The 12528-nt window shown below is 34.0% G+C and overlaps 1 protein-coding gene across 2 annotated transcripts in view; it reads left to right on the plus strand.

Moving 5' to 3' along the window:
• The window catches only part of LOC150099460 (trypsin-3-like), a 53431-nt gene that overhangs the window by 17810 nt on the left and 23093 nt on the right, over positions 1–12528 (plus strand). Inside the window, exon 1 of one of the 2 annotated variants that reach the window (XM_090404097.1) lies at positions 5096–5254. The exons of the other annotated variant lie outside the window; for it this stretch is intronic. Within the exon in view, the coding sequence (XP_090260223.1) occupies positions 5153–5254 (102 nt within the window). The 5' untranslated portion in view covers positions 5096–5152. Of the gene's footprint in view, positions 1–5095; positions 5255–12528 lie in introns of those variants that run through there. 2 annotated transcript variants of the gene reach the window in all.

Below are 12528 nucleotides of genomic sequence, written 5' to 3' on the forward strand. Positions count from 1 at the left end.
AAGATGTCGGCTGACTAAAGGAAGCTTAAAAAAGCTTCCTTTAGTCAGCGACTAGAGTCGAACCTTGGTTATTCTTCGGGCGGCCTATCGCTGTGCAAACCAAACTCCACTTCCACTGAACTACACAGGCTTTATGCCAGCTAAAATGAAACCTAGAAATATTTCTCTAGTCGGTGATTAGAATCGAATCTAATGGTGTTTCTTCTGACGAGCGGTCCAGTTTCATGGAACTACTAGAAACATTACTACAGGCTTGAGCAGCCAAGAAAAAAAAAAAAACTTATTTAGCTTTTATTTTTATATATAAACAGTTTTGAATTCCGAATGTTTAGTTTTCAATATATTTTATTACATTTTCTTTTATTGTACAGTATGGTGGACAACCAGCTTCTATCCTTCAATCATTAACCGATAGCGAGTCAGTCTGAACTATCAATAAAAACTTCCCTATTTGCATAACAATACGGAAGTAAATTTACGATTATGAATAGTAAATTTGGGAAATATAACATTGGAGTTGCTGACCGAATGTTATATTTCCAAAAAAGTAGAGTATGTATATGATCTACTTTCACACATACGTGTGTGTGTGTGTGTGTGTGTGTGTGTGTGTGTGTGTGTGTGTGTGTGTGTGTGTGTGTGTGTGTGTGTGTGTGTTTGACAAGAGAATAGTTTTGTAAAAGATTACATTTTACGGTGTCTGGTATGAGATAATGGTCATCAATATATACACTCGTGTTCATAGAAACCGCATCACCTTACAGAAATATAATTTGTAGTGATAAATGGTCATTTTCATTGGTTTATTTCCTTGTATTGTTGTACCATCTCTCATTTCCCTGGGTTTCTGTATAATGTAATAGTTGCTGCTATTCAGTCATAATTTTTTTATGCTATAATTAGACAGCAATAGCTACTTTTCTCATTTTCGTGGTGAGATCGCTATGGCTTTCGACTGCAGTTGTACTGTGGTACAATTGCAGTCGAAAATGAAGGAAACTGGATCTGCTGAAAGGAAGAAGGGAACAGAAAGAAAGCCACTGTCTACACCACGCAAAGATCGAGTTCTAAAGTGGCTCTTCCTGAAAAATCGCCGTGCGTTGTCCGGAGAACTGAAACCGGACTGGGAAGAACAAACGGAAGTTGTGGAAAGCTCTGTAACTGTCAGGAGAAGATTCATTCGACAGGGACTGATAGCCAGGCCCCCTAAGAAGAAACCTTGTTAACCAAAAAGAAAAGAAAGAAAGAAAAAAAGATTGGCTCGGTTAAATTGGTGCAAAGAACATGCAGTGAATCCCTAACCAGTGTAAAAGAGTAATTTCTTCTGACGATAAAAAAGTTTAATCTGCAGGGTGCCGACGACAAACAGTTCAAAGATGATCAGGGGAAAAATTCAATCCTGACTGGTGTCAGCAGTCAAATTCTCAGCCAGTCTGATCATTATCAGCATCATACGACAAGCAGCCCCAAGTTATAATCCGGGGCTGTTTGTCGTATCATGGCGTTGGTCGCTTGCATTTCACAAAAGGTTTAGTGAATGTACAAGTGTACCAGAAAATTTTAGAATAATTGCTGCCTACTATCAGAGACCACTTTACTGTAACGAGGAATTACATATTTTAGAATGACTTCCCCTTTGTCTTAGGGCAAAAAGTGTAGGTAATGCTATTATAACCTTAAAATGTGCCGTACGAATTGAGTTTAGTACTTAGAAAGCTTTAGTTTTTGTTGCAGGTTAATAATGGCTCAGTTCAGCTATTCAGCGACTACCGTGGACCCACGAAATACTAAACAGCAAAAAGTGAATTTTTAGCTTTGAATATTAGTAAAACTATGTAGTTGAACTTGAGTTTGATACCGGTATTTGTTTTTCCAGTGATATTTCCATTGTCCGCTCCATTTTGAAATATTTGCAAATTTGACAAGTTTTGTTGTCATTTCCTAATGATGTCACATCTTCTAATAAAATAGCCAAATATTAATGAAAAATAAAGATTGTGTTATTATCCCTTTTCATATAGGCATTCAAATTTCATTACAAAAAAAAAAAAAAAACATGCTTACATGTTTATTTTTATTTTATTTTATTTTTTTGTTTTTTTATGCCTTCTTATATATCCTAAAAGATAAAGAACAAATTATTAGAATTTGATAAAACTTGGGGATTGAAATATTTTAAAATATGTTCTTTCTTGTGGTTATAGCTTATCAGTTGCCTTAATAGCAGTTTTTGTTCTAGGTGTTTATCAGAACTTTTCAGCCCAACAAAACTAACAAGTACAGTACTTGACATTTATTTTTACCGTTCATAGATATACACAAACTCTCTCTCTCCCTCTCCATGTTTTCAATTTTGTTTTAAATGTGGGATCATTTCAGTGGGAAAACAATTCGATGCAGTTACATAATTATATGTGGCAAAAAACAGTATTAAACCTTCTCAGTATGGTCCGCAACTATGTAACGATCCTTGGAGGAAAAAATCATTCCCCAAGACAAAAATTAATACGGCACGAGTTATCGAAAGAGAGAGAGAATCAAGCTGAAATCGATACTCTACTACTAATAATAATAAAATTAAATGATAGAAATGTCTCAAGTTTGTTTCTGCATGCTTAGTAACATGCCATATACACATCCCATAGCAGTAGCGCACTCAGGATTTAATCTTGGAGGGGGCCGAGCGCTCAGGATTTAACCTTTGGGGGGGGGGGGGGCGCGAGTTGAGTAGACGTTATATATACACTACACATCGCATACGACCTATAACTGAGCATCTGCAGTTCATAAGTAGGACACAACATAAATAAAAAAAAAAAGAATTTTAATTAGGAAAAGATTTTTGGAAATTTTTCTAGTGTTTTTTCCTTTTCTTTGGGGGGTGCCCGGGCCCCTTGTTCCCCCCCCCCCCTCTGGGTGCGCCACTGTCCCATAGGAAAATACATACTTCGTCCAGGTCTGTTACCTAATCCATAATCATGTAATAACAGTAACAATATAGGGTATTTTTTATGGTATTACAAATCTGCGTATTTAATACAACAAACTGTATACATAGTAATAAGCTACAAAATATTATACTGAAAAAAAATCCTATATACTGCAGATCTACAACAAAGCAGATCTACATTAGATAAGCTAGCTCTTGGTTCGATCGGTGAAATAAAAATGACGCTACTATACTTTATTTCTGTTTCTCTGCTAGAAACGAAAACTGTTTAATTCTGTTTAATTATTTTGTTGGTGAAAGAAGCACGATTGTCCCATTTAGAGTGGGCATTTCAATTTTTATTCTTCTTTATTGTTATTTAGCTACTGGATATGCTTATTTAGTTCATCACAGGAGCTTCACACTATACTATGCAATCTACTTAACTGTATTCTACTGATTAAATGGGCTTTGAACTGTTATGTACTGAAGGTGAGTTTGCCAGTCTCGTGGAGCTCAAGCTTCCTCCCGGAAACTCTCAGGTACAATGTACATAATAGACATGATACACTGGCCTTGTAATCTTAGCTGCTTCTGTCAGCAATTCCAAGTCCCAAACTGCATATATAACCGGTTTGTCTTTTTTTCAGCAGTTGAGGACTGTTTCGTTAGCTACTTCCTTATTAGTTGTGAAAGCCCTTATAAAGATTCGGTCACGTTATTTCGAGAATCGAATCCACTTCCTGATATTTGTTCACTATAAATCTAAAATCCTATATGATTGAACAACTGCTTAGAAAGCAGGATTGCTATCTTTTATCGTTGAAATTGGAATTTTAGTAAATTTTCGTTGTTTTTGTAGGACACATTTAAAAGGAAACGTGATCACCATGACAACATAATTAAGAAAAGATTATTTTTGTTTTCAATATTGCCTAATTTGAAAACTGTTAATATTAACTATTTTAAATTATTATTAATATAAAAGTAATAAAACAATAAATTCTATTGAATAATGTATGTATAAAGAATGTATAATACACTAATTGTAAATGAGAAAAAAAACATGCCGCAAAATTGTCTGCTTTACGGCAACAACACAAACGAACCATGGATAAATCAGCGAATGTCTGGTCGCAAAGGTCAGGCTTAAATATAATCGTGTTCTTTTTAAAACAATGCATCACCGTTTATACAATCACTCGTCAGCGGGCATCTTGGACATCCCAGAATATTCAGGAGTTTCCTAAGTTACCATCATAGTTGGCCTGCAATACGCAAGATGTGGTCGTCGGTTTCTTTATTTATCGATTTTCCGATTTGAATCCCATCCGGTATGAATATTTAAAACAACAACAAAAATGTTATTATTGTATTAAAGGTAAAACAAACTCAAGGATACTTTATTATTAACCTGGTATTTGCATGGAATCCAAAGATATTACAGAAGATCCACGTTGACCATTATTAACACTATCTATCGTACTTCTCCTTAAACTCATTCGCTGACGATGCACTCACAAGTCGTACTTCCGTTTTAAATATATATAGTTTAAATAATTGAATTAAGTGTATCGAAAATGCACACTTATACCTTAGACTACTATACTCCAAATGTTTCTAGAATATTAGTATAAAATTATTTTTATCATTTTCTGTCTGTCTATAACACCCGCATACAGACATAGCTAATCTCGGTTTTCAATCTGTTTCCGATTGTCGATTTTTTTTTTTTTTTTTTTTTTTTTTTTTCCTTTTGCCTTTTTGCATTATATTTCTCGATCTTCTTGACCTCTCCACATTAAATGCAAAGTTTCTATTTTTGCTTTATTTATTCTCGGATGGTCTACTAAACCCCAAGACAAAATTTTAAATGTCGAGTTTTTCTTCTTCTTTCTTTCTTTCTTTTTCGCTATCCACTACTGACCTCAGATAAACACGTGGGCTTGTTTCACTCCCACGTGTTGACAAGCGTTCAGCTTGAGGTACAACTCTACGTGGGAATGACTGATAGTATCTAAGACTCTCGGAACTTAGAAGTTGCCTGGATATACTTGTCTCACACCTTTCACACGTCAAATGAAACCTTGAAGCTATTGTAGTTCGACGAAGGTTTTACGTTGCTTAATTAACTGAGTTTTGCTTTCTTCATTGGGAAGGCAAAACACAACGATGGATACAAGTTAATGCATCGTTCAACTTGACTGACGCTAATCTTTTCCCATGATGTACCGTACGCTGTCCTGTTTGTTTACGGAGGTAGTTCTATTAACCTTTGTTGCCCTTCTCTGTGGTTCGGAGGCATACCGTACTCGCATCTTTCGGGTGAGTGGGCTTTTTAATTAATTATCATTCATGAAATTTGAAAAGGCTTCTTTTCTAATTTATATTTTTATGGCGTGTGTTTTTTCAACACATTTCTTTGGAAAAATGCATAATATCCGTACTTCGTTTATGCTTGTCCTCTTTCAATATTGTTGAAGCAAAAATATTTTGGGTGTCACAATCCTTTTCTTTCCTATCTTCTTTTATATTAACTCATTTAAGAATTATTCCATTCTGTACTTTAGAAATATTTTGTGCAGTCTTTCTTTATAAAGATGAAATGTTTTCTTTTAAATGCATTCTCTTGTTTTCGTTTCGAATAACGTTGGCATGGGTGAGCTGTAAATCATCCCTTTATTATTTGCCTAATATAGATTGTTATACACCTAAACTTCTTTTTACGCGATAGATACGTTCCTAAAAATTACGCGTAAATAGAATTCACGTAAAAAGAACTACTGACTCCATAGAAAAAGTGAAGATTGGATCCAAAAACCTGAAATATAAGCAAAATAATGAAAAAAAAAAAAAACATTAAATTCGTTAGGATCATAAGATTTTTATTTACATTTCATGGAGAACACACACATACATATAATGAATTTTAATAACTTAAAAAAAAAAACATATTCATTTCAATTGTTTGCTAAGGATTCTATAAAAAAATTATGTTATTCGCTATCAGTTTCTGACAATAAACGCGAAAGCTTTTGTTTTCGTGAGACTGTAATATCACTAGAACTACTTGATATGGTATTATCGTCATCGACTTCCGCCTCAACTTTCGGAATTCTTCTTGTCATGTCTTGAACAAAAGTACCACTGGGTTGTTTCAGTAGTTTTAGGCATGCTTTAGATAAGTCCCGATATAATTCTCTGTATGAAGACATTATTAGCAACTTAAGCTCACGTGAAAACTTCCCAGCACGTTCTTCATTTGGATAATGTCAGGCAAAATAATTGCCTAAATTACTGGCCAGTTTAAGACCTACTTTAATTATCAGCAATAAAAGTAGGATTATCTTGATCATTATCATTAACTTCTTCGCTTTCAGGAGTCTCAGAAACAATCTCCACTATTTCGTCTTCGCTAAGAGGTTTATCAATTAACAATTCTTCGATATCTGCCGAAGTAAAATCATCGAATCCTTCTCTGCCAATTTCACATGCCAAACTTATTATATTGGGGAATTCTGCAGTATGTTTGAAGGGAACAGGAGCATTCTCTTTAACACATGCGGGCCAAATAGCTTTCCAGCATGCATTCATAGTTTCTGGTCTCAATTCAGATAACGATAACCGAACCTGATCACTACAATCCATAACTGAAAATTTTTTCCACACATCCATAACTGACAATGTTTCATCATCATTTAGCTCGTTCAAAACGTACTGAAATGTTCGTCTGACATAATATGTTTTAAAAGTCGCAATTATACCCTGATCTAGAGGTTGTAGCAATTATGTGGTATTGGGCGGAAGAAAAAAAAAAAATTGCACACTTCGGTGTTCTATGGCAAGATGACCGGAGGCATTATCAAGAATCAAAAGCACTTTAAATGGGAGACCCTAGTCATTCAAATAGCGTCTAACTTCTGGCACAAAATGTTTATGGAACCACTCAGTGAAAATATCAATGGTCACCCAAGCTTTTTTGTTGGCCATCCAATGAACTGGCAATTTTTGAAAATCTACGCCTTTCATTGGCCGTGGTTTTAATGATCGATTTATTAGCAATAGTTTTAACATCCGATCTCCTAAAGCGTTCGAACAAAATAGGAGTGTTATGCGATCCTTTGCTGCTTTGAACCCACCAACAGTTTTTTACATTTTTGATAAGTAAGTTATGTTTGGCATTTTTTTTTTTTTAGAAAAGACCGGTTTCATCCATGTTCCAAACTTGTTCACGAGTGTAACCTCCATCTTTAATTGTTTTAGCAAGTTTTTGTGGAAATGATTTAGCAGCTGTTTCATCAGCAGAAGCCGTTTCCCCTTTAATTTTTATATTATGAAGAGCATGTCTTTTAATAAACTTAGCCAGCCAACCATTGCTTGCATGAAATTCATATTTTTTCCTTGATTGAGATGAAGTATCTGAATGCAGTTTTTTAATCTGTTCATAAAATGAACAGATTAAAAAAGATAATGTACAAATTCTTTTTCGTACATTATCTTCTTTCCACATCACTACAGCTTTTTCTGCCCTTTCTAGAACAACATCTCTTGTTGATAATTTCGCACTCGATTTTGTACCAGGACATATTGCTTTTCTAATAGTCTCTTCATTTTTCTTTATAGATCTGACAGTTATTCACGGACTCCAAAATGCTTACTCACAGCCGTCGCACCTTCCGTAGTTTGAAGACGATCTAAAATTTGAATTTTTATATCCAAGGAAACGGCTTTTTTTTTTTTTTTTTTTTTTTTTTTTTTTTTTTTTTGTTATTGGCAACATCATGTGAGGGCTGGATTAAAATCTTCGGTTAATGAAAATTACATATAGCTTACCATTTATTATTTCTTAATTTTATAACGCGATTTTTATTTTGATTTCACTTAAAAAATGCAAATACAAAAAATGCAGTAACTGTGTTGTCTTCTCAAACACCAAATTCAAACTGCTAAGAACTGCTTTTTTATGCGCAATCAGTTATGTAATTCGGGGAATTCCCAATAAATGAAATTCGTAAGAATTTAGAATTTTCTTAATTGAAACGAGAATGCAATTCTACAAAATTCTCAGAATTTTCTAGAATTTAGAATTTTCTTAATTGAAACGAGAATGCACTTCTGCAAAATTCTCAGAATTTTCTTGAATTACGGATTTTTTCCTAACTTAGACTTTAGGTTGGTCGCGTAAAAGTGAATAAAAATCGCTTAAAAAAATATATATATTTTTGATATCCCAATTCGCGTAACTTCGAATTCGCGTAAAAAAAATTCGCATAAAAAAGAGGTTTAGGTGTACTGAATTTTCTTAATAAATTTAATATGAATTTGTTTTCTGCAGTTGGTAGTTTCGATCAAATCTGTTATTTAAAAACTGCAAAATAAATAAATAAACTATTTATAATACTCTTCCCATTTTAGAACTAATAACCTGCTGCTAATAATGGAAAAATTATTAGTTATTGTAATTTTTTACTAATCTTGTCTGAAAAACTGTTACTAATGTCTTAGTTATATTTATAGTATTATATAAAATATACATTAAATTTAAGCATTCAAATTTTTGCTCAAAAAATATAAATATATAAATTAAATTAAATGTAAACATATTTCTCCAGTAAAATGTATGCTACACGTAAGCATCTAAATTATCACATGGTTAAATATGATAATTAACCATGTGATATATCAAGTTTAATATATCAAACTTGATATATTTTAATATATCAAGTTTGATATATTAAAATTTTATTTACGTGTGTAGACGAACTTATATATATATATATATATATATATATATATATATATATACAGGGTGTTCGGGATAAATTTGACATATTTATAATTAATTATATTTTTCCGTAAGTTACATGTATTAACACACACTTCTCTTCATTTAAAAGTTTGGACCCTTCTTCATTCATATACAAGATGTCAGAAAGGATGGATAGCTGGAACCCACCTGAATCATGGAAGAGAATAACTTGTATCATGATGATTCGTGCCGGCCATCAAAATAAGGATATTACGACTGCTGCCCAATGCTCCCTGAATACAGTAAAAACAATCAGGCATGAACTAGAGACTTGCAATGGTGACTACGAGGATGTAGCAAGAAGAAAGATCCCTAGCAGACGATCTGATTGCGTTCGTACAGCAGAATTCCTCGCAAATCTGCAGGAACAGGTGTTGAAGAACCCTGGCATTGGAATTCGGGCTTTGTTCGTGGAGTTGCTAACTGTAGTCAAGCCCTGGATAACAAGGGTAGCCAATGGTAGGCCGTATGTATGGCAGCAGGATTCGGCCCCTTGCCACACCTCTGGGAAAAGTCAAAAATGGTTGTCTGAAAATTTCTACGACTTCACCAGTCCAAATGTTTGGCCTCCAAACTCCCCAGACCTTAACCCCATGGATTATTTTGTATGGGGCGCAGTTGAAAAAGACACCAATCGCACTTCCAGTAATACAAAAGCCCAGTTAATGGATAAAATTAAAACAGTTTTTGCGGCCCTTCCCAGGGAGACTGTAGCATCAGCTTGTTCGAGGTTCCGAAGCAGAATTGAAGCTGTGATCGATGCTAATGGTGGTTATTTTGAGTAAATCTTGTTGATAGTATTGTAATTAACTCTGCCTGTAATGTTTTTTTGTCAATTCGTTAAATTTAATAGATACAAAGAAGATTTTCTTTTTCCTTACGAAACTGTCAAATTTATCCCGAACACCCTGTATATATATATATATACTTATATATATATATAAGTTATAAAAACGCATAAATAAATAAATAAATAAATAAATATATATATATATATATATATATATATATATATATATATATATATATATATATATATATATATATATATATATATATATATATATACTATTGTTACACCTGATATCTTGAAAAAAATATAGTATTCTCAGTTATCATGGTGTAACATGAAAAACAAACAACATAAATAAAAACCCCTGCATGAAAAGAATAATTTAATATTCTTGCATCCAGTATAAATTGAGTAAAACGTAAAGGTCTATTGTTTAGTTAAGGTAACAAAAGAAAAGAATGTATTAATATGTATTATGACTAAACAAGGAATTTGTATTAAATAAGTAGCTAACTAAGAATTAATATAGTAATGCGATTAAGAATGAAAGAGTTAAGTCCATAAGTATAAAAGAATGAGTCATGAAATACACTATGTAAGAGGCTACAGATTAAGCATTAAGTAGAATTCTGAGAAAAGGTCTAAAAGGGGGTTAAGATAGAGGCTAACAAGAAAAATAACGGATATCACTTAAGGCCCATACCCGGATAGAAACTTCGTTACGAGTTGCCGATCAAAATGACGTATGGCGGCCAAATGCTACCCAATTGGTAGACAGACAGAAAACAAGCAGGAGGTGGGAAAAAGAAGTAAGAAAGAGCGCCGTTAGGGTGCAGCTATAAAAGGGTTGGTAAACCCCCCCCTTCAGGACTTGACAGGGGACTCGACTTGGGTTTTGGTTTTTTTTTCGAGGAGTAGGCTCTCATGGGCTTTAGTTTGGTTTTCGAGTGGACTTCACGGTGTTCCTGAGTGGAGAGATATGGCTTATATCCTCATGCCACAACAAGGAATCGAAGGTGAGCGGGAAAGCTATTCCCGTATTCCTATGTAGAAAGCAAATTATAACAAAGAGTCATAGAAAGCTGTGAAAATATCGATATCCTCGTTTCGGATAGTACAGCCGACGGCGCAGATGTTTATATAGCCCTGAATTGCAAGAAGTTATACAAGCAAGTCCGTTCAGTAGAAGGTAAAGGCCTGTAAGTGAAGCTAAAGAAAGGTATTGTGAACTTTGTCTTATGTTAACTAAAAGTTGTTTGTGATAGGCCATTGTCATAACTCGGAACTGTTAAAGTGATTAGGGAGAAATTATATTAGGACTTTAGAATTTGATAGAGAGTGTAAAAAGGTAAACTAGCTGGGGTTGATAATTTGTGAATATTTAATTGTCCTAGGAATCTTGAGTGCCTACTACTTTATAAAAGGAAAGTTAATGACTTAGCTGTGTATTAATGAAGTAAATGGTTTTGTTAATATTGAATTAGATTAGTGCGAATTGAGTAATCAAGTAGCCTGAGGAATTTGAATGCCTAGTGTGATGTGTAGAGAATCGGAATTGTCATAAGTATGTGCTAGAATACCTAATATCTTTGTTAGTATACTTGAAGCTGAATAACCTAATGATATGTGGTGATCTAATTATTCCATGTTAAGTGATTTCGTGTTTTGTATGAAAATTTGTGGCGGCATGATCGTAGTAACTCCTGTCGAATCATAGCCCAACTACTAGTATTAAGCTAATTTTAGTGTGTAAGTAATTTAGTTGAGTATTTTGATATGTACCATTCTTAGAGAAGTAATAAATCTTTTATTTAATGATGAAGAAAGTTGTCTGATATTGCTATATCCAATGCACCGCTTAGAAACATTCGAGCCTAACCACGCGGGAAATTAATGTTAAGAAACGGGAAGCTTAAGGAATTAATGTTGAGTAACGAGAAATAGTGTCACGACTGCAATAGTAGCACTTTCAGATATTTGAGTTCCTTTCTCTGTTTATGTACAAAATAACTTAAACTAAATATCCCGAAGGGCGCAGTTAAAAAAAATATACTAGGGATACTACGGGGAACAGTAGCTCAGATATTGGTAGAAATTTTGATGATGTTTTGAAGACAGAAGTTATGAGAATATAGACGAAGGCAGTTTGTAAAACAAGATAAACAAAAATCGCAAGATAGGGACATAACACTATAATTCCCTGATTCCTCTCAGCCACCTCATCCTCAAGAAACCGACACACTCAATCTGAACACAGTAATCCAGCTGTGGACGAACAGAGCCTTATAAAAAGAAACAATGATTTCTTTGTCCCTACTAGTGAAAGTATTTATGAGAATCAAAGTAATTTTTTGTGGTGTTTTGCTAATTTTTGTAATATCGCATCTGAACTTTACTTACCTATCAACAATAACTCCTAGATTTCTGGCCTCATTAATTTCCAGCAGTTGGAACCGCGTTAATGATTAAAACTTTTAAAGTGCACGGCATTTTGCCACATGATCTTTGGCCCACAATGTTAGATTAGGTTAGGTCATCTGCAGGATCGTTACATCCCTTAATATGTTGCTCTTCCTAACTTAGCATCATGAAGAAACAACGCAAAACCGTGTGGCACACCACTGGTCACCTTGCTTTGACTCCACTCACCCATAGACAACTCTTTGATGCTTGTCTAACAAGCATCCACTTATCCATTTCACCAATCCAATACCCATTTTCATTCGCTGTAGCTTACTTAACATATTCTAATATATTCTATCAAATGTCTTTGTAAAATCCAACAATATCACAGTGTAGGCATTACTTTTATCCAACTCCAGCGTTAATTTTTCATAGAAACAAAGTAAATTGTTAAAGCAAGATCTTCCCTTAACAAAGTCATGTTATTCTCTAAAAGTATCAAATTATTATCCATCCATTCTTGAATTTTGGCTTTCGCTATTTTTCCAAAATCGTAAACATCACTCCTGAGATTGTAACAGGTGCGTAATTCTC

The sequence above is a fragment of the Typopeltis vanoorti genome, chromosome 14 (assembly GCF_054136105.1).
Source record: "Typopeltis vanoorti isolate ZY-2024b chromosome 14, IOZ_Tvanoo_1.0, whole genome shotgun sequence".
Lineage (NCBI taxonomy): Eukaryota > Metazoa > Arthropoda > Arachnida > Uropygi > Thelyphonidae > Typopeltis > Typopeltis vanoorti.